General features: G+C 59.9%; 1 protein-coding gene across 2 annotated transcripts; it reads left to right on the top strand.

Annotated features, from left to right (window-relative positions):
• Positions 1-21,877, top strand: GLI1 (GLI family zinc finger 1). Of its 2 annotated transcripts, none has more exons than XM_037370865.1 (13): positions 1-274; positions 11,433-11,528; positions 11,977-12,143; positions 12,318-12,413; positions 13,647-13,842; positions 14,081-14,246; positions 14,357-14,455; positions 14,582-14,722; positions 15,347-15,496; positions 15,996-16,160; positions 16,612-16,860; positions 17,041-17,320; positions 17,676-21,877. In XM_037370865.1, the coding sequence occupies exons 3-13, from the start codon at positions 12,047-12,049 to the stop codon at positions 19,946-19,948; spliced, it is 3,912 nt and encodes a 1,303-aa protein (XP_037226762.1). In that variant the 5' UTR covers positions 1-274; positions 11,433-11,528; positions 11,977-12,046; the 3' UTR covers positions 19,949-21,877. The 2 variants fall into 2 exon arrangements, with proteins under 2 accessions (XP_037226762.1, XP_037226761.1); XM_037370864.1 differs by having other exon boundaries at positions 14,354-14,455.
• Positions 21,878-22,192: the final 315 nt, after the last annotated feature.

Raw genomic sequence — 22,192 nt, 5'->3', positions numbered from 1 at the left:
CGCCGCCGCCGCCCAAGTTGGCGGAGCGGGACCCGCCGCCCCGCCAGTTCTGCCGGGACGCGCCGCCCCCGCGGGGCTCGGGCAACTTTCTCCGGGCGCCCGGGGCGGGCCGGGGAAGCGCGGGGGGCGCCGCGCCGTCCCGCCCCGCCCGCCAGGGTCCCGCTGGATGTGCCGCTTCTCGCCCGGACCGAGCCGCAGCTGCAGCCGGGGGGAGGGAGAGCGCGGAGCCGCGGGACCCGCCGCCCCGCCCGGGGCCGCGCGGAGCCACCCGGAGGTAGGAGCCGTCGGGCGAGTCGGGGCCGCGGGCAGAGGTTGGGGGCACCCGGGGCCCCCCCGCTCCCCCGGGAAGGGGGGGGGGGGGGCTGGGATGGCGCCAGACCCTCTGCCGGGCCCCGTCCCGCTGCCGCGTCCCGTCGGCGCCGCCGGGACCTCGACCGGGGCTACCGGCGCGGGGCCCTCCGGGGCGCGGGGCCGGCCCACGCGGGGCGGTGGGGGCCGCCTGGGGCGGGCGCGCTCGGGGGGGCCCGGCAGCGCGAGGCGGGCAGCGCGCCCCGGCCCCGCCGCGCTCCGCCGCACGTACGCGCGCGCTCACACCCACTCCCACGCCCTCACGCTCCCGCCGCGCTTCGTGCGCCGGGTGGCGGGGTGGGGGGGGGGCTCGGCCCAGTGAAGCCCCTCGCAGCCCGAGGATGGGAGGGCCGGGCCGGAGCAGGGGGGCTCCGCGCTCCAGGGCCGGCAGCCCCTGCCGCGCTGCTGCCCGGGTGGCGGGTGTGGGACCGGGAGCAGCGACCGGGTGGAAGTTGCTGCCCTGTCCCGAGTGACGCAGCAGCTGCAGGAGCGTCCCCGGGCACACGTGGGCGGTGGGCAGTGCCACCCACCCAGGTGCAAGCTCCTGGCCATCCCATCCTGAGCTCCCTTGTCCTGGACCAGTCGTGGCATACTCCTGGCAGGGCATGGAGCTGGCTGGCCCAGCCCGTGCACCCCGCAGCCAGAGTGGCCGGCTGCATCCCTCCCTCCCCACCGATTCTGGGGCTCTGGGCAAGGCTCCGAGGGGAGGAGGGTTTGGTGCTGGGACAATGGGTCCCCCTGCTCCCCTGACAGCCTGCCAGGGCAAGCGTCTGGCAGCAGTGAGGCACAGGGAGATTCTGTGCACCTCAAGGAGCCTCCCAGAAACCACGGCAAAATGCTCGGGTCCTGGTGCACCTTGGCTTCCCAGCCGTCATCCCGCAGGCCCTGGGGCTGCTTCTTCACTGCCCACGTGGGCTGTAGCAGAGGCTGCCAAGGAAGTGTCCCACCCTGGGAAACCTAGAGTCATAGAGCCATAGAGTGGCCCAGGTTGGAAGGGGTCTTTGAAAGCTCACCTGGTCCAGCTGTTTGTGGGAAAGGGAGCCTAGATGAGTTTATCAGACCTCTCTGGTTTTGAGGGGAAGGCAGAGCTGCTTTTTCACATCACTCGTGGAGCACCTTGAGTCCTTGCCTGTGCTGGTTCTGAGTGTCCATCAGTCCTCCTGCACACTTGGCACGAGGACTGCTACTGGCTTTAGTGCTCAGAGAACTGGGGCTGGGGGCAGGTGGGGTGGGTGAGGCAGCTCAGTCGTGAGTCCTCCTGCAGCTGACACCAGGCTTGACCTTTCTGGCAGATGGTTCTAAGTGTGTCCTGTGCCCCACTGGATGCCGACCCTTTGGCTGCCTTTCTGAAGCTTCCAGGACCATTGGGTTCAGGCGTTGACTCTGCATCATTCCCTGGCTGGCGTGAGGAATCTAGGGCCGGCAGAGCAGGCTGGCCACGGTCAGGCACGGCACAGATGAGCAGCGCCAGCATGAGAAGCGCCTGAGCAATGGCATTGTGAGACTTGGTCAGCCCAGCTTGCAACCGAGCATGAGCTAACTGAGCCTATGCGGGCATAAGGCCACCCTTTTTGGGGTCTGACCAGCACCCACAAGCTGCACCAAGCCCTCAGTGACCCGAGAGTGCAGGAAGGCTAAAGGCAGAGGAGGTGTCTCTCTGGGGAATTACCCTCTCCATGTCATGGTGCCCTGGGCCAGGCCATCCACACACATGCACACGTGAAGTCCAGATGATCCCTAACCAGAATGGGGCACCCAGCACTGCAGTGACTGCACCTCTCCTGTGAGGGTGAGAGGCAGACAGCTGGGTCTGAGTGGGGCTGGATGGCTGCAGCATTTGCAGCACTGTGTTTAGGGTCTGGGAAACTAGTAGATACTCCAGGCACAGCCAGGGTCCTGTGTGCAGCCCTGGAGGGGCTGTGGGGGCCCAGCAGATGCTGTTGGACACCCGGGTACCTGTGTTTTTCCCCACTCTGGTGTGCAGGCTACGTGTGGCCAGCCTGAACTGATGGGTGCAGCATCCTGAGGATGGGCATTGGGTTTTGGTGCAGTGGTGGGCTGGGGGGAAGGGAAGAGGAAGCAGCTGGATGAAGTTTCTCCTTCAGAAATTCAGACCTAGGAAAGCTTCGCAGTGTGGCTAGGTTTGCTGTGTCCTGCTGAGGCAGAAGCTGCCTCTGTGGGAGACGGGATGGCAAAGGTACCTACTGTCTCCTCCTCCATGCTGTTGTGGTTGTTTGAAGCTGGTTTATTGATGCACATGTCTCTGCATAGTGCAAGCTGGGTTTATCCATGTCCTCCCTTGAGCATTTTCCCAGTGCAGTGAAGGCTACTGTTACTCTCAAGGGTCTTGGAGGGCAAGGGGGTCTGCTGGAAATTGAGACCCTGGAGCAGATCCACACCAAAACTACTTGTGCCTGGTAGGATCCCCAAATTCCCCTACTACCAAGGATCACAGCACCTCAGAGGAGACTGACCTGAGACCATTCAGTGTGTACCCTTATGCATCTGCCAGCCCAGCTGCCACTGTGTGCATGCATGAGCTCCCAGTAATGCTTGTGAGTGGACTTGCCCGGGCATCTGCTTGTAGCCAAATCACTGGATACTTGTGGGGGCATCCTTATCTCTGCCATGTTCCAGGGTCTTTTCTATCACAAAAACAAGCACAAAATGAGGAACAGGCTGGGAACCGAAGTTTGCCAGGTCCCCGTGGCTGGTCTAGTGGGAGGTGGTGGAAGAAACTCAGTACTGTGTTCCCCTGGTGGCACTGGAGCTGGCTGAGCTGCGAGAATCTCCCTGGAGTAGGGAAGTTTCCATCCAGGGGAGTGAGTCAGTGCGGACACCTTGTCACATGTGCTGTCATGTCAGGGCAGCCGGAGAAGAGGCGGGTGTTGAGCTCGGGCTTGGAGGGGGATTTGCGGCTCACTGTCCAGGAGGTGTGAAGGGTGGTTGGGCAGATGGGCTGGAAGACATGATGGCCCTTCTTCCAGTGCAACTAGGGGATGCTGTTAGTGATGTGCCGCAGCTCAGGACTCCAGCTGCAGTGCTGGAAGGCTGGCCAGCCCGTAGTCCTTGGGGAATACCATTCTTCCCACCGCTCCACCTGCACATACATGCACTCTCCTGTACACACATTCACATCTGCACAGAAACATGAACACCTATACATGCGTGTACCCATGTGTGACAAAAGGGTATTTGTGGTGTTGTCTTTCCTTCCTTCTACAGGCCACTGGGCCTGTTCTTGTCTGTCTGTGCTGACATGCTGGTAGAGTGTTTGGCAGTTGGTCAGAAGGAAGAGCTATCCTACACCCAGAGTGTCCCCCAGGATCGTGTATGTAAGTGTACACCTGTGGACATGTATACAGAGGGGCCTGTTTGCGTGTGTGTGTACACACCTGTATGCATGTGTGCACAATTATCTGCCTGGTCAGTGTCTCACATCTGTGGTACTAGAGTCTCTCTGTGTGCCTCAGTTTCTCTTGATATCTTCTCCTGGTGTTTAGCAATCGCAGTGATGCTAAACTGGCATCACTAGCAGTGATGCTAACTTGGCGAGACCGGGGGGATTCTTCTACCGAAATTTTCACAGGAACACAGCAAGTGTACCCACCCCAATCCCTGTGGCACATCAAAACCCTTCAGAAGCTGCAGAATAACAAGGTGAACAGCTGATAAAATAGCTGCCTCCGAGTGGGAACAAGCAGCAAAAACAGAGTCAGGTTTCAGCTCTGCTGCATCTGGGTTTAAGGCTGGGGCGGGGAGGGGGGGGATGTTCCAGATGTGGTGCAACCCCACTGTCAGACTCCCACCCCTGATCTAGGGGGAGCAGATCTCTGGTGGCAGAGAACATGGCTCTAAGTGGTGGGGCTGCTGTGTCTACGGATGGAGCAGGTCTCTCTCTAGTCAAGGAACAGGAAAGCAGGCATCTGTGCCACCCACCTCCACCAGTGGCAGATACCTCAGGAGAGACAAATGTGTCCCAGCAGGCAAGGGATCACCGGAGACTTTTGGGAACAGCCCACAGGCACTCCCACCGCCACCTCTTAATAGACAGAGGGGTTTCCTGTCCCAAAGGAGGAGCAATTTATGCTTCCTAAATCCCCGTGTGCTGTGCTTACCTTGCTCCATGCTCCTTGCTCAGCATGTCGAGAGACAGATTAAAAGGGATTGCTATCGTATATCTAATCCTTTAATGACTGCTGACGTCTCTGCCAGGTCCTGCATATCCTCCTGTTCCCATCTTCTGAGGAATCCTGCAGGATGGAGCTGTTGGGGTGGGAACAGGCTCAGTCTGAACTACCCTGACTGCAGTGGGAGCACAGATGACGACACTGCAGCCCACTGCCTGCCATGTCCTACCTTCAGTCCCTCAGGATGGCAGGATTTCCTGCATTGCAGCCCCTGTTCTGGGGGTGTCCCTCCATGTAATACACGCTGATGGGTTGGGGGTGATGCCTTGATGCCATGGGAAGGAGCAGTGCCTGGCAGGGGCTCCCACAGCTGTGACTCAGAGCCGGGCTTTTATGGGTCCCACATGTTCAATTTTGGTGTTTCCCTCCAGCACTGGGAGGGAAAGAGGAAGCATAAAAATTCTGTATAGCAGCTGCTGCCATGTGTGCACCCACCCTTACCTTCACCCCAAAACCTTGCTCCCACCCAGACTCCAGCCCAATGAAGGTAGGGGCTAGGGAAGTGGCTTTATGTGAGCAATTTGCAGGGGTAGTCTGTGCTGGGGGCCAAAGCAAACAACATGCAAGCCCGTGACAATTGCCTGCCTGCCCAGGGACCACCTATCAAGCACGACCACTCCTGCCTGCCCGGCTTGCCATGGCTTCCTGAGTGGCTCAGCTTGTGGTTGAGGGCTGGCGGTCCCTGCTTTAGAGGGGGAACAGGCACAGGGAGCGTGAAGCTGTGAGGTCCCACCCTGCAGCCCTCCTCCATGGGCTGTCTCTGCCCCAGGGTGCACTGGAGACCGGGCAGCCAGGGCTGCACCCCAGGCTGGACTGCCTTCCTCTCCTCCCAGAGCACACGTGTGTTAGCATGTGTTAACGTGTCTAGAGGCATGTCAGTGCATGGTCATGAGTGGGTGTGGATGCATGTGGGAGCGAGGGGCTGGATTGTTTTGCCCCCTTCTGAGATGTGGTGTATGGGTGGTGGTGTACTGTGGCTTGCATAAGGCTGTGCTGCTGGAGGGTTGGGTGGGCTGGGGAGGGACCTCTGGTCCTTACTGGAAGTGGTGTGAAGAGCAGAGTCGAATTTTGGCATGAAGTGGGGAATGAGGATGTGTTACGTTTTCTGAAGGTGGCAGCTGGGGCTGGAGAAGGGAGGGAGGGAGAACCGAGTAGAAGATGTCCTGAATCTGCCCTGGCAGGGATGTCTCTGCCCCTTCCCCTCCACGCATGTGTAAACTTCTCCCGAAGCTGGTTCTTCTCTGCCTCATCTTTTCCAGGCAAGGGACCACCTTGGAACGAGCTTGGCAGCCCACGCCAGTATGGGATCGTGACCCTGAATCATCCCCTTTCAGACCCCCTGAACCTGAAGCAATGTGCTTTGTGGCAGCCGCAGTCCTGGGCAGATTAGCTGCCCCATGCAGAGGAGCTTGGGCTCGCCCTAAAGGCCTGGCCTAACAGTGGGGTCAGATGCATAGCAAGGCAGCGAGGCGGGAGGGCTGCACGTCAGCTCTGCTGCAGGCAGGGATGAGAAAGTGTGTGGGGTTAGAGGAAGCAGCTCCCCAGTGTTGACTGGCCTGGCCCCGACTTGGTCCCAGGGCAGGGAAAAGGGGCTTCTTCCAGGGGGGAGAATGTCTTTGCCCCACTGCCAGCGGCCTTCCCCTCGACCCCGGCGGGTGCTAGCCGTGGCACCTGGGGAGGCTGTACAGCATGCAAGAGACATCATAGCCGGGGAGGAGTGCGCTGATGCTGCAGGACCCTGTCTGCCCTGGGAGGCAGCCAGGATGTGTCCTTTTGGTGCGGGACTGCCACGGGCAAGAGGGAGCACTGGCTCCCTGGCAGCACGCTTCCAGCCTTGCTGCTTGCTGCTGCGGCTCAGCCTGGCCCTCCGCTGGGTTCCTGTTGCGTCGCAGGATTGCCCTGGCCGTGGCGCCGCCTGAACCGCTGCCCCGGTGTGGGAAGGCAGATCTTAAGCCAGATCAGTGTTTTTCCTAAGGCCCTGTAGGGTTAAACCAATTGGGTCTATGGCTGACCTTGGGTCACAAGATGGCTGAGGTGAGGGCTGCAGGGCTGCTGGCAGGCCTCTGTGCCCCTGGCAGGCGAAAGTGTTTGCCTACCCAGGGCTAGAGCCCACCTTTCCTGAGGGGGTGGAAAGATACAAAGTTGAGGCCTTCTGGGGTGTCTCCCCACCTTAACCCCTGCTGGACTGCTGGACCCTGCTCCCTGTCTGCCTCTTCTCTCTGCTCTGGCCCTCCCCTGCTCCCCCAGTGAGTAAGGGTTTGGGGTGATGGGGCCTCCAAACATGTAGTGGCTCCCCCTTAGCTCCCAACATGCACATGTAGACATGCACATGGGCACATTCCACACATATGTAGACATGCAGAAGCACATATGCAAGCATGCATGCAAACACATTGGTGAGTACACAGACAAGCACCCCTCCAAAAACATACTTGCCCATAAACACAAACCCCTCTCCACACATGCAAACATGCGAACTTGTGCCTTCACATGCACACACGCTTACGGAAACACAGATGTCCCCACGCATGCACACACAGAGCCCTCCCCCAGGCCCCCCACGCTGGGGGCTGTGCTGGGCGGGTTGATGGATTGTGCCACACACAGCTCAGTGCTGCTGGTCTATCGGCTGGGATCTCGGCTGCACGGGCTAATCCTGCCCTGACATCACATTCCTCCACAGTGGGACTCCGGGGCGGTTAACCCTGCCGGGGCTGAGCCTGGGGCAGGGAAAGATGATGGGGACAAAGCCGAGGTGCGGACAGGGACCCCCATCACCCCCCAGTGTGCTGGGCTGGATGGTGGCCACCCTGCTGCAGCGCACGGCACCCACTGGTGTGGGCTGGCCAGCCCGGGGGCTGGTGGGGAGCTGGGAGCAGGCAGCGTTCCTGGCGCAGGGCAGGAGCTGGGGTGGGCGTCTGCCCTGGCGCAGGGTGCGGTGGGGTGCAGCCCACCGCCTCCTCCTCTTGCAGCCAGGTCTGCTAACAGCGTGCGGTTCCCCCGTCAGTGCCTACATGTGTCTCTTTCCCGCCCGCCGTCTCTGCTCCATCACCCATCCGTGCAGGCATCCTGACTGCCCCGCGCTACAAGCTCCCTACATCTCCGTTCCCTCTTCGCCTTTTGCACCTTCTCCCTCTCCTTCCCTTCCCCCGCCGCACCGTTCCCCAGTGTCCTTAGGAAACTGGAGCCAGATGACAAGATTTTAGATGTGTTTGCAGGAAATAAAAGGCAGGGAGCTGAGGGGGGAGGGGGATGGCCAGTCCTGACCCCCTCCTGCGCGGCGTTTCGGCGTCTGGAGCCAGCCCTGCTTCAACTGCTCCTGCCGCTGGCTGCGCTCCTTGTTTTCTTGGCAGAGAGGAGGAGGAATGTGTTTCAGTTTGAGTTTCTTGGCAGGAGGAGAGCGAGGGAAGATTCCCCTCAATCCCGGCTGCGCCTGGCTCTCAAATTTATGCCCATAGGCTGCGACTTGGGTGGGCCGAGGCGGTGTGCGGCAGGCGGGGGAGGCAGCGCGGCGGTGGGGGAGCCGCGGGCCGGTTCCCATTGGCTCCCAGCGTCCCCGGCCCCCTCCAGCCTCCCTGCTCGGGGGCCATCAGGGCCTGGGGAGACCCTGCGGACCCCACGGGCTGGGGGGAGCATCCTGCAGCTGGGACCTGTGGGCCCTGGGCACTTTCTGCCTTGCATCGCCACCCTGCCACCGTGCTGGTGCTCAGCAAGGGGGGACGTGGGGGGTGGGGTGGGGGGGGGTGTCAGGAAGAGCCCTGTCACTGCCATCGTGCCCGCCTGGCACCCGCCTGCCCCCAGGCTGCCCCAGGGGGAGAGTCAGCCTTCGCCAGGCTGCATCTGCTCGCCAAAGTCCTCCCTTCTGCCTGGACCCAGGAAGGAGAGGCTGCCTTGGCAGAGCAGGACCCTGACCCTCCTGCTGTGCCTAGGTGGCCGGGGAGTGGGGGTGGTGGGAACCAGAGCCCCACTGAGCTGCCCCCATTCCTGCGTGGTGGGTGCTGGAGGGGACGCAGAAGGAATATCGCCCCAGCTAGGGAGGTGGTGTGCGAGGCTGGGGAGTTGTGAGGCAGGGATAATGTTCCTTGTGCTATGTACTTGTGTGTTCCCTGTGTGTGATGGTACACCATGCATGCGTGTGCGCTCTGTGAGGCCACGCATGCTCCATGCACGTTTATGTAAACCTGTGTATGTGCATGTGTTGTGTGCATGTGTGTATGTGTGTTGTATGCATGTACATGCAGCTTTCCACATGTTCCATTGGACACGTGTGTTCTCTGGTGTGCATAAGTGTGTGTGTGCGCAGCATGTTACAGAGGTACTGTGTGCATGCACATGGAGTTTGTATGGTTGTCACTCTGCAGGAGTGTGTGCATGCGCTCTGTGAATGTGTGTGCACATGTACGTATGTGCAGGGGTATGGGAGGCAGCAGGCATGGCAGGGGCTGGCACAGCTGTGCATAGCAAGTTGAACAGGGCTAACAGTCGGCAAGGTAAAGGGGGACATCACAAAGCCTATGGGTGAATTAACCCTTTTCCTGGAAGCGGTAGATGCCCCACAGATGGTGCCTCATCTGCTTCGAGCTCAGGGCAGCAAGTCCTGGTTGTGGTGGGGAGCTGTAGGCTGGTGGGAACCAGCTGGCCTCAGGGCAGAGCCCCTCATCCCATTGCTGCTGCAGCATCTGGGTGCATCTGTCCAGATGGGCACAGCCCCGCTCTCCGTTGGGCTGGGGTGGCCGTGTATGGTAACTGCCCTGCACGCCAGCAACCTGCCGCTCTTACATAGAGCAAGGAGCTGGTGGGCTAGGACTGTGGCTCTGGGGCAGCCTGGGGGAGCTCAGTTGATGGTTTTTGGGAGGGGGAGGCAGGGGGCTTTGGCTTTGCTGAACTCCAGCAGCTCCCAGCTGCCCTTGTGCCTCTCCAGATATGTGCAAATGTATGTTCATGCATCTGTGTGTGTGCGGGCACACATATGAATAGCTGTGTGCAGAGGGCTAGGGGAGTGCTGTGGTTGACTCCACAACTAGACAAACTTTTGTGAGGGATTTGCAAACCCTCTCTTTGTTAGATGTTGCAGCTGGTCCAGCGGGCAGGTAAGAGCCCCCCACCCCCCCCCTCCACCCCCCCACCCCCCCGTTTCCTACTCATCTCTCTTTCCCTTGCCTGTCCCCAGCGCTGCCACCTTCCCGGGTACCTCCCTCCCCCTTTGCCTGCCCTGCTGCCCCCCCTGCTCCATTCTTCCTGGCTGACACTCTCACAAAGCCCCACGACAAGCTTTCAAAGGGGCAACTCATGCGGAAGAATTGCTGCCCCCCTCATCCCTCCGTGCTCCAAACTCAACCCAGCACTTTCCCAGCAGGGTGAGGGGCTCCCACTCCCCCAGACCCCTTGTTTGGGGCGATTCCCTTGGTCTGTCAGAGAGGGAGGCTGATGGGGCAGGATGCCGTGTGCCTAGCGCCACCCGCATGTCCCTGTCCCTCACCATGTGGTTATTTCTTCTTCCAGAGCCTCAGTGCTTCATATGTAAGCCCTCAGGGGTCTTGGGGCAGGACAGTGACCATGGGTGGGGATGGAGCTGTGGGCCAGGACCTGGGTGTAGAGGTCAAAAGCACAGCCACGGTTGGAGATCTGACCATGGGCAGGACCAAGCAGAGTGGCAGGTGGAAATGAGACCTAGGCACAGGGCAGGAACCTGCAGGCAGGGATGCGATAGAGGGCTGGGCTGAGCCCTGTGGGCAGGGGTGGGATGTGTGGGCGGGACAGGGCAGGGTTTTGGCCTGCAGGCAGGGTGGGGACCCATGGGCAAGGCAGGACTGGGTGGGACCTGCAGATGCTGCAAGGACCCATGAGGAGAGCAGAGCAGGGTGCCAGCTTGGGTCCTTTGACCAAGAATGGTTCTAACTGTCTATGCCTTAGTTTCCCCCTTTTGGCAGTTAGAGCTCATAATTTTTTTCATCTGTGTATGTGGATTGAGTGTGGATATTTGTGTGGGTGTCTGGGCGCACATGTGTGTATTCATTCCCCCTGCAACAGACACTGCAGTGTGCTTGGGACTCTTGCCTTGCTGCGACAGGACCCTCTTAGTACAGCACCAAGCACAAGGGCACCTTGCTAAGTCAGTATCAAGGGATGCTTGTGATGGGTGACCACAGGGTGCCCTGCAGCAGTGTCACCGCTTGTGCCAGGCTATCAGAGGTGGCCTTGAGCTGGGCAATGCTGTTATCTGTACTGCGGTCTGTGTGCTTAGGGTGTGTTAACTCCCCTCTGCTGGTGCCATAAGGCGCCTGGGGGCCTGCCAGGCACTGGGGGCATGGGGACAGATGTACTTGCTTTGGAGGGGGTGCCAGATGGCCTCAGTGTTTGGCTAGGTGGCTGTGGTGACACACAGAGCTGCCATAGCTTGTACCTCCTGCCCCCGCCTAGCCCACTGGAGGCATGCAATTTTCTGCATGGTTTATGTCTCTGTAAGGTTAGTAAGGGAGGAGAGGGATGGGGGGGAGGGGGGGCTGCCCCCTGGCTCTGCAGACATCTCCTCTTGCACCAGCCCCTTCTCCCTTCCAGGTACGCATGGGCCCGTGTCCCAGGTAGGGAATGGCCCCCAGCTCTGGGGAGAAAGTGGGAGCCCTTAGGGCAAGAGGGGCCACTGATGGGAAGGGAGCACCATGATGTATGCGTGTGGGAGAGGGCAAGGAAAAATGCCAGGGGCCACCACCATGGAAGGGCAGGGGTCCCCAGAGTGTTTGGGTATGTGGAGATGTTCATCAGTGGCTGCTGCTGAGTCAGGTGTCCTCTAGCCCAGTTCCTGTGCCTAAGACCCTCGTTGTTTGTGTCTGTGCCCCAAAATGGGGATGACGACAGGGTTTCCCCCTTTGTCACCTGCCCTTCTTGCCTTGGCAGCACCCCCGGGACATCCCTTTGCCGTGGCTCAGGGCCGAGGTCTGCGCTGGGCACCGCAGTGAGGCGGCAGCACAGGGGGCTGTGCACCCTGGGCAGGTGGGTGCGCGGCCACAGTGGGAGCTTGCGGGACGTGGGATGCGGGATGTGGGTGGACGTGGGATGCGGGATGTGGGTGGACGCGGGATGCGGGAAGCGCCAGGCAGGACGTGGGTTGCGGGATGTGGGTGGACGTGGGATGCGGGAAGCGCCAGGCGGAACGTGGGATGCGGGACGTGGGTGGACATGGGATGAGGGAAGCACCAGGTGGGGCGGGAGCTTGCGGGACGTGGGTGGACGTGGGATGCGGGAAGCGCCAGGCGGAACGTGGGATGCGGGACGTGGGTGGAGGGAAGCGCCGGGCGGGGCCCGGGGTAACCTCCGCGCCCACGGGGGCGGCCCGGGCGGCCCCGCGGCTGCGTTTTGCTGCGGCGCCCCCTGGCGGCCCCGGGACAGCACTGGGCGCGGGGGTCCAGGGGCCGTCCCAGCCCACTCTTGTCCTCCTCAGACCCCGGCCGGCTCCAGCCCCTCGGCGAGGACCAGATGTGTTCCTGAGCCTGGCCAGGCCCCGCCGCGACATGTTCAACCCCGTCAGCCCCCCGGCCACCGGCTATGCTGAGCACTGCTGCCTGCGCCCCCCCCACGGACCAGCCCCGGGTGCCCCAGGGCCACAAGGTCTGTCGTAGCCTCCTCGTCCTGGCCAGTGCTGGGGGCTGAGCAGTGCCCGCGGTGGGTGTGAGGGGCACCCAATTCGAATTCAGTCCTTGGGTTTGGGGACGCTCTGGGGATTTCCTCTCCCGCTTGTGCCACCCACCCTAAAACATCTTCCTGTCTTCTCCCCTCTGCCAGGACTTGACTTTCCCTTATGCCATCAGTCAAACCTCATGAGCGGTCACCGTGGTTATGGGTTGGTGCCAGGAACTGAGCACCCAGGCAGTGGTGACGGTAAGTCCCCAGTCTTGGGAGGGCATGGGGCAGGCAGGGGTTCTACAAGGGCTTTAGGCATCTCCTGGGGATGGTGCTGTGTTAGGGGTGCAGGTGTGTGAGCTGAGGGGGTCAGGCAGTGACACCTATGATGAGAGCGAGACTAGTGGGGCTTCAGGTGTCTTTCCTGGAACAGTGATGCCTCTGTGAACGGGAGGATTTGTGTTGACTGTGACCAAGGGGTTCAGATGCTTTTCTTGGAATGATATCAGCTGTAGCAGGGAGTACACATGTGTCAAGGGGTTCAGGTACCCCCTAGGAACACTGATGGCTGTGGTAGGGAGGGAGGACATTTTTAAGCCTTGCCATGGTCCAAAGCCAGCAACAAGTATGAATTGGGAGAGGAATGGCTGGAGAGCAGCCCTGCAGAAAGGGATCCAGGGGGTGCAGGTGGGCAGCAGGCTCAACAGGAGCCAGCAATTAGCCTTGGCACCAAGAGGGCAAACCACATACTGGGGCACATCAAAGGCAGCATAGCCAGCTGGTCAAAGAGGTGATCATCCTGCTGTGTTCAGCACTGGTGCAGCCTCACCTTGAGTACTATGTGCAGTTCTGGGCCCCGTCTTTTAAGAAGGATGTGAAGGGACTCGAATGCATCCAGAGGAGGGCAACAAAGCTGGTGAAGGGCTGGAAGGTATGTTCTATAAGGAGCAGCTAAGGGCTGTGGGTTTGTTTAGTTTGGAGAAAAGGGGGCTGAGGGGCTACCTCATTGCTCTCTGCAGCTTCCTGAGGAGAGCAAGTGGAGAGGGAGGTGCTGATCACGTCTCCCTGGGATCCAGTGATAGGGCGTGTGGGAATGGTTCAGAGCTGTGCCAGAGGAGGTTCAGGCTGGACATTAGAAAGTATTTCTTTACTGAGAAGGTGGTCAAACATTGGAACAGTCTTTCTAGATGGGTGGTTGGTGCTCCAAGCCTGTCAGCATTTAATAGGCAGTTGGACAATGCCCTTAATAACATGCTTTAACTTCTGGTCAGCCCTGAACTGGTCAGACAGTTGGACTAGATGATCATTGTAGGTCCCTTCCAACTGAAATGACTCTATTCTATTCTATTCCTATCTATAGCAGAAGCTAACAGGCACACTCAGGGTACTTCTCCAGGCTCCAAAGCATCAGGCTTGTGTCCCTGGGGGTTTTTTCAGCCTCCTAAGACCCATGCTGAGAGGAGTGCCCTCTGCTCTCTGCTGCCATCCCAGGCTCACGGTTCTCAACGCCCCGTGGTGCAGGCAAACTGGGCAAAAAGCGGGCACTGTCCATCTCACCCCTGTCAGACTCCAGCATTGACCTGCAGACGGTAATCCGCACCTCACCCAACTCCCTCGTTGCCTTCATCAACTCCCGCTGTGCCTCTGCCAGTGGCTCCTATGGCCACCTCTCCATCAGCACCATCAGGTGGGCACCAGACTTCAGCCTCGCTGGCAGGCATGCAGCCTGTCAGTCTGGGAGCCTGAATGCCGATTCCTAAATTCGGGAGTGCCTGGGGTGAGGGCTAGGGAAGGCAGGAGCAGAGTGGGATGGTGGGTTAGGGAAGGAGTGTCTGGGAGTTCAGATACCTGGGATCCCTGGCTTAGAAGACCTGAATTTCTGTCCTTTGATGGTGTCATCTGCTCATCCCTCTTGCTGTCTGCAGTCCATCACTGGGATTCCAGAGTCCATCAGGTCAGCAGAAGGGCCAAGGCCACCTGTACAGCCACACACCCCCCCCACCACCACCATGTAGCTCCCATGAGCACCTGTCCACCCGCCCAGGGCTCCGCCACCATGCCCCAGCTTGTGGGACCCTCAAACACTGCCAGGTAAGGGGGCCTTGCATCCATGTAAGCGGTGCATCCCATAAAAGTGGTGGTCCAGCGGGCATCTCAGTGCTGACTGCTTTCCACTTTCCCCGTGCCTGGCTCGGTAGCAGCTGAAGTTGGAGTGGAGCCTGAGCAGCCCTCTGACTGTCAAATACCCAGAGAAGAGGTCCGAGGGCGATATCTCCAGCCCAGCTTCCACAGGCACCCAGGTATTCCCCAGGCCTTGAGACCCCTCTGCTTCCCCGGGGCTCTGCGCTCCTCCCTGGCACCGCTCCCACTAACAGGGAGCACGAAGGGTTGTACCTGGGAGTGCTTATCTGGCTGTGATCCTCCAGGACCCCTTGCTGGGGATGCTCGATGTTCGGGAAGATCTGGAGAAGGAGGACGGGAAACCTGAGTCTGAGACCGTGTATGAAACGAATTGCTACTGGGACGGCTGTGCTAAGGAGTTTGATACGCAGGAGCAGCTGGTGCATGTGAGTTAGGTCCTGCCTGGGTGCACCCAGTCTCAGAACCTGCCCTCAGGCTGCTGGCTGATATCCCCTTGTGTCAACCCACGACTCTTACTTGAAGACTGTCCTATACGGGACTGCTCCCTGCCCCTGGACCTAAGAACTCGCCATACAGGTGCACAGTGTTGGAAGTTGCCCCTAGGAAGGGAGGGACGTGCAACCTCAACTTCTTGTGAGCAAGTTCTTTGTGACCCTCCTATACCATGTCCCTAGGCGAACACCCAGTCTGGCCTTCCTCACCCCTGGGGCAGCTCTCCTGAACCACTGGTGCATCCAGACTTCCTCCTTATCTCTTTTTCTCCCTCCAGACACTCCAGCTCTTCTATGTCCCCTTGACCACCCCTCAGACCACTTTGACTCCTGTGTCTTCTCTTGGTCTTCACAAAGTAGCCGCCAGCCATCTCCTGTATCCCCTGCCTCCTCTAGACTCTGTCTGACCGCTCTGTTTTCCCCTGACCTCTGGTGTCTCTACCCACCATCCTAATCCCTCTATGTCCATTTTTCCCATGATATTCTTTTAAAACACCTGTATCTCCCTGACACTTAGCACCCTCCCCAATGCTACCAGTGATGCCCCTCTCTCCTCAGCACATCAACAATGAGCATATCCATGGGGAGAAGAAGGAGTTTGTGTGCCACTGGGCAGCATGTTCCCGAGAGCAGAGGCCCTTCAAGGCTCAGTACATGTTGGTGGTGCACATGCGACGTCACACAGGCGAGAAACCCCACAAATGCACGGTGAGCTGGCATGAGCCTCTGAGAAGCCTCGGCTAAGCTGTGGTGCCTCGCACCGGGCAGAGCTCAGGACAGGGTGTGAGCTGGCCCGGCTTGAATGTGGCATTGAGGGACATGTGGTGGGGAAAAAGAGGTGGGACAGACAGGGTGATCGGGAGCACAGTAGTGCGTGATAGAGTGGGGTTCGTGGGTGGCAAGCTTGAGACCATGTGATCGGTGGCATGGCAGAGATGCACGTGGGGTAAAGAGGTGTGTAGCAGGCTGGGTACAGCACAGCCATGTGGCCAGTGCATAGTGAGGTGCCGAGATGCTGGCCAGAAGGGCGAAGGGCTGTGTAGTGGTGTGAGGACATGCACCTGAAGGAGGGCAGTCGTGTTGTGCGTTGGTTGGGAGGTGTGATGCATGTCCATGGCAGATGTGCAGTGGATGTGTAGTGTGGGGATGATGTGGTACAGGGTCTGTTGAAGGTGTGTGGCATGTTTCACCCTGCTTGCTTGCACAGTTCGAAGGCTGTAACAAAGCCTACTCACGCCTGGAGAACCTCAAGACGCATCTGCGCTCACACACGGGTGAAAAACCCTACGTGTGTGAACACGAGGGTTGCAACAAGGCCTTCTCCAATGCTTCTGACCGGGCCAAGCATCAAAACCGCACTCACTCCAATGAGGTACAGACCTATTTGGGGCAATTTGCGCCCCTTTGGGCTCCCTGTTTGCCTTCTGAGTAGGCCCATACTCTGAAAACTCCCTGCATCCCTGGGTTTTTTTCTGTGTGCTCCGACTCCCTCCTTGCCTGCTCTAATAAAGTATGGCACCCTGCTCCCTTCCTCAGTCACCTGCATTCCCACCAGGGTCCCTTTACACCCTGCCCCACTCCTTGCGTTCCCCTCTGGCTCCCTAGAACCTCCACCAGGGCCCTGCTGTAGCACCTAACATGCCCCCTCCAAGAGGACTCAGCCTCTTTGATCCCTTCCCACCCTCAGTTCCCTCAGTTCTCAGGCCCACTTGAGAGGGAGGGGAGGGGGATTTATTTCACGCCCAGCTGGTGCTTTGTTGGGAGGGGTCTCTAGTCAGAGCTAACACCCTCCCTCCACCATGCCTACCTTTTCTCCCTGACAGAAGCCCTATGTGTGCAAGATTCCAGGCTGCACCAAGCGCTACACAGACCCCAGTTCCCTGCGCAAACATGTGAAGACGGTGCACGGCCCTGATGCCCATGTCACCAAGAAGCACCGGGGGGATGTGGTGCCAGGCCGTGCACTGCCCACCCCCAGTGGCCCCCTAGACATGAAGCAGGAGAAAGACACAAATGGCCCCATGGATGCCCGGAAGGATGACGGCAAGCTCTTGGTGCCCGACTTGGCCTTGGTAAGGAATGGAGGGGTGATGGCAGAGGGCAGCCTGGCAGGCCTGTTGGAGGAGTCAGTTTGCATGGTAGGGGAGTCATCTCCAGGTACCTTTGGCAGGGTGTGGGCTCACAGGTTGCATTAAGTGTATAGTGGATATCTGACCCCCTTTTCCTTGGTTAATGTTTTGGGTACCCCCTAGAAGCCGCAGCCCAGCCCAGGTGGGCAGTCGTCCTGCAGCAGTGACCACTCCCCACTTGGCAGCACCACCAACAATGACAGTGGAGTGGAGATGGCGGGTAACGCAGGTGGGAGCTACGAGGATCTGTCCACACTGGAGGATGTGGTGCCCGGTGAGCCTATGGGCACCTCAGGTCTCATGGCCCTCCACAAGCTAGAAAATCTTCGCATTGATAAACTGAAGCAGATGAGGAAGCCATCGGCTACCAAGGGCCTGAATTTGCCAGCCATCCCTGGAGCCGGTGAGACTGTGGTTCCCTCCCACCTGGATGCGGGGTCAGTCCCATGGGCAAGAGAGATCTGGTCTCTTGCTGTAGAGGTTTCCACACCTTCTTTTCACTAGTGGTGGACCCCCACATCTGGGCTGTGCCCCATCTTTGGACTCGATGATCTTAAAAGGTCTTTTCCAACCTAAATGATTCTAAATGATCTTCTGCCCCCTCTTTGTTGCCACTGCTTGAATCTGCTTCCTGTCCTAACAGGCACTAACCATGGAAGAGGCTGCATCCTGGTACTGGAGGTGGCTGCCTGTTCCTCTGACTACTGGTGCCATGCTGTGTCCTGAGTGCCCCGGTGTAACTCCTTTTCTTTCTTCAGGCCTGCCTGGGGAGGTGCCTGGGATCCCCCTGCCACCGCCAGCTGCCTCGCACCGGCGCATTGCGGAGCTGTCAGCAGCAGAGATGGGCATGCCACTGAACGAGCGCCGAAGCAGTGCCACCAGTACTATAAGCTCAGCCTACACTGTGAGCCGGCGCTCATCCCTGGTGTCCCCGTACCTGGCTGGGCCATGCCTGGGTGGTGAGGCAGGGGCACTGCCTGGCGCGGCAAGCCTGGCAGACGGCTATGACCCCATCTCTCCGGACGAGTCGCGACGCTCCAGTGATGCCAGCCACTCCGGAGGGCTGCCAGGTGTGGGCAGCCTTACCCCAGCCCAGCGCTACTGTCTCAAGGCCAAATACGCTGCAGCCACAGGTGGCCCACCCCCAACCCCACTGCCCAGCGTGGAGCGGGTGGGCATGGGTGGCCACGGCAGCTTACCTGGGGACTACCTTGGGCCAGTCAAACCCCGCTTCCTTGCAAATGGTTTGCTGCGAAGGCACAGTTCCAATGACTACATGGGCTATGCAGGCAGCATTCCCCCTCACCTCGTGCCCCGGAATGGTGTGCGGCGGGCCAGCGATCCTGCCCGGACTGCAGCCAACCCTCATGCTGTGCCCAAGGTGCATCGTTTTAAGAGCATGGGTAACGTGAATGTGCCAGGAGCAGGCAGAACTGCTCTGCAGCCCTTGGGTGGTTCTGATGCTAACCTTCAGCACCATGTCTTCTCCTCGCGCCCACCCAGCATCAGTGAAAATGTCTTCCTGGAGAGCGTGAGCATAGAAGGCCCTGGTGCAGGCGTGGAGTCTGGCTTGCTAGAGATGGAACAGTACTTGAACTACCCTGAGGAAAGCTTCCCTTGCCAGGGGACCGGTGTGGAGCTGCAATGTGAAGGCCTCTATAGCAGTGCTCACCAGACCACAGCGGGTATGCAGCTGAACACAGGAGGGCATGGGGACATGGAGGAGGGGTTGCTTCAGTCCGAGTTCTCCCTCCCTCAGTGCCAGATGAACCAGCACTTCACAAGTATGCATGCTGGCAACGGGACTATGCCAGCTCCTTGGGATGAACCTCCCCAAAGCAATCTGGAGATGAGTTCTGGGCAGCCAAGTGTCAGTGCTTCTGCTGCTGCCATGTCGGGGCCACACTGTCACCATCAAAGTACTGACTACCCACTACCCAGTTCTTGTGGGCACCAACCCAAACTTGTGAGCTCGTGCCAGGACGGTGGGTTTTCTGGGGGGCACTGGCTTAACCGACTACAGATCAAATCTGAGCAGCATTACCCAGTACCTGCCCCAGCACTTGCTCCCTGCCAGAATGCCAAGCTTGCTGGGCCCGTGCAGTGTCCTGCATCATTCGGCCAAGCCATGAATGTAGGGTCTGGTGGCTACCAGTCTGAGGAACAGGCACCTGTTAGTTACATGGGCATGTTGAGCCCGGGCACTAGAAGAGCCCAGACCCCCACCATGCAGACCAAAGAAGTGATGGTCCGTAGCTATGTGCAGGCCCAGCAGGCTTTGATGTGGGGAGACCAACTAACCTCCAAGGGAGGGGAGGCTGGCATGGGGCTGGGCAGTGAACCTGGGCAGTGCCAAGCTGTGCAGGCACCACTGTATCTCAGCCCCAAATACTCTGGTTACCAAACCAAACCAGATCACCCGCAGGGTCTGGCAGAGACCCAGCACCTCCTAAACGCCCCATGCTTCAACCCAGAGATGGTGCCTCACCCACCTGGTGGCCCTAAACCACCTGGTCACCAAAACAGTCTGAACTATGTGGGCAACCTGGCTCAGCCAAGTCATTCCTACGAGGGAGTGGAAGCCAGCTCCCGGCGCGTGCTTCGCTTGCCCCCTGCCCGTCCCACACCTGAGGGGCCCAGTAATGCCCTGCTGTGTTACCCAGGCCAGAGCATGCATTTGCAGGTGGGCAAAGGTGGGCATAAGCTGCTGGGCCAAATGGCGGCAAGCTGTGGGGGTCCCGGGCATTATGGTGGGAGCTTGGAAGGACTCAAAGGCAGCTCATATTGCTACCTGGATTCAGGGGAGCAGGTGGCCAACAGCCTGGACTCCTTGGACTTGGAGAATACGCACCTTGACTTTGCTGCCATTGTGGAAGATCCAGAGACACCTGCGCTGCTGCCTGGGCCCGCAAGCCCTGCTGGTGGCCTCCTGCTTCCTGCATCTGGTGGTGCCAACATGGCTGTGGGTGACATGAGCTCCATGTTGAGCACTCTGGCAGGGGAGAGCCATTTCCTCAACTCCCTGTCATAACTAGGAGGTACCAGCCTAAGGTGGGCATGTCAGCAACTGGGGGGGGCAAACCACATCTGGGCAGAGGTGTGAAATCCCTTCACATGCAGAGTTATGCCTGGTGCAGGGGAGGAAGTTGGGGAGAAACACCCTGGAGTCTCCCCTTCTCCAGTCTGTGTCAGGTTCCTTCAGGGGAGAGACCTTGCTAGGTCCCAGACAGCCACAACCCTGATCAGGCACTTCAGGTCACCTCTTGTGGGGGGAACTGGTTTTACTGAGCCCTTCCACTCCAGTGCCTGGAACCTCTCCCTGCCTCCTGTGGCCCTCGGCCCTCTGGACAGGGCGGCGCTGCACAGTCTTAAATGGCGAAACCAAAGAGTTCCACCCTCCCCAATCCCGTGGGCAGGCCCCATCCCTTGGTTGCCACTCTCCCCCTAGTCCCAGTCTCTGTCAGGACTGCAATCACTCCTTGCTTGGCAAGCTCCCCCCCTCCCCCATCTTGCTCAAGGAGGATGAAGGGGGAGGCAATTCTCCACCACAGGGATGCTGGCAGGGGGCTTGGGGTGCCTGGCACTGCTCGTGTCACTCTGTACATAGTGTGCATATGTGTATGTCTTCCCTGTGGGTGTTGCCCCAGCTTTTCTTTTGTTGGAAAGAAACAGCAGTGCCTCCCCTCCCCATTAAACCCTTTCTCAGGGGAGTGTGAGCTGTGCGGTTTTTTATCCCTGCAGATGGGCTCCAAGCTGCACCCTTGTGCCAGGAGCTGTACAGCCCCCTCCCCTGCCCCCTCTCTCGTTCCCTCATCTGGTACCAAGATCCACTTATGCCTGGCCCTGCAGAAGCACCCCGTCGTTGGGTTGGCAACCCATCCATAGCACATACTGCATAGGCAGCCACGTTGCTCCCATGGCAGGGGTTGGTGGAGGTCAGGGCAGTGCAGTCACTGTATGGCAGACCTGGCAGCACTGAACAAAAGTGCTGGCAGAAGCACAGCGAGACCCAGGTGCACGCGGAGGCATAGTCTCAAGGTATGGCATAATCTTAAGGTATGGCTCACTGGCTCTGGGGCTATGCTTGGAACTGGTGCTTTTCTCTCAGACCATCTTGGCATCTCTGGGAGCTACTCCAGGCTTTTCCTTGGGCATTGAGGCACCCCCTTGGTACCTCTAGGGCTGCCCTGAGTGCTGAGGGTTCTTGGTAGGGTCTCTGGGGCTGTTGACTGTTTCTGAGCGCTTGTCTTCCTGCTTCTACAGTGTCCTCAGTTCAGCACTGGGCATTTCAAACCTATACATCTATACATTGGATGGTGTAGGGCATCGTGGTGTCTCTGGGGATGCTCCAGGGCTCTTTCTAGGCTTAGTACATTGCTGGGGCTGTTCTCCAGGCCTCTGAGTGGATGGCTGGGCTGCTCCAGACATGCTGGGGTGTTCCCAGTTACTCCAGGGCTCCTGCAGTTTGTCTGGGCTTTCCCAAAACCTCCGAGTCATGCTCAAGAGCATCTTTCCTGGTTCCTGGGCCAGTTCTCAGACTGACTGGGTTTCCTGCAGGGTCTGAAGATGTCCTGTCGGTGTCTCAGGGGCTTTCCGGGACTTTGCTGCCAGGGTGGGTCCTCGGGGGCTGCGGGCTCTGGGCCCTTCCCGACCGCGGGGGGCTTCCTCGGGGTGGCCAGGGGCGCCCAGCCTGCAGGGTCACACTTCAGACCCGCGGGGAGTGCTCGGGGGCTCCAGGGTTTCCCCCCAACCCTGTGGCCTGCGGGTCCGTTTCCCGGGGGGTTACGAGCATCCCTGCGCACCCTCCCGGGCCCACACCGGGAACCGGAGTTTCCATGGCGACGGCTCGGCGTCAGCCCGCAGCAAGCAGACGGCCAGAGCCCCGCCGGGGGGGCTGCCTGGGTCTACAGCCCGCAGCCCCGTGCCCAGCCCACAGTCCCCTGCTCAGCCCGCAACACCGTGCCCGGTCCGCAGCCCTGCCGTGCTGCCCGCAGCCCCGTACTCGGTCCGCAGCCCCCTGCCCGGTCCGCAGCCCTGCCGTGCTGCCCGCAGCCCCGTACTCGGTCCGCAGCCCCCTGCCCGGTCCGCAGCCCTGCCGTGCTGCCCGCAGCCCCGTACTCGGTCCGCAGCCCCCTGCCCGGTCCGCAGCGTGCCCATCCCGCAGCCCCCTGCCCGGCCCGCAGCCCCCTGCCCGGCCGCAGCCCCGTGCCCATCCCGCAGCCCCGTGCCCATCCCGCAGCCCCTGCCCGGCCCGCAGCCCCCTGCCCGGCCCGCA

Source organism: Falco rusticolus, chromosome 19 (genome assembly GCF_015220075.1).
Source record: "Falco rusticolus isolate bFalRus1 chromosome 19, bFalRus1.pri, whole genome shotgun sequence".
Taxonomy (NCBI): Eukaryota; Metazoa; Chordata; class Aves; order Falconiformes; family Falconidae; genus Falco; species Falco rusticolus.
This window is presented reverse-complemented; position numbering and strand designations above follow the sequence as displayed.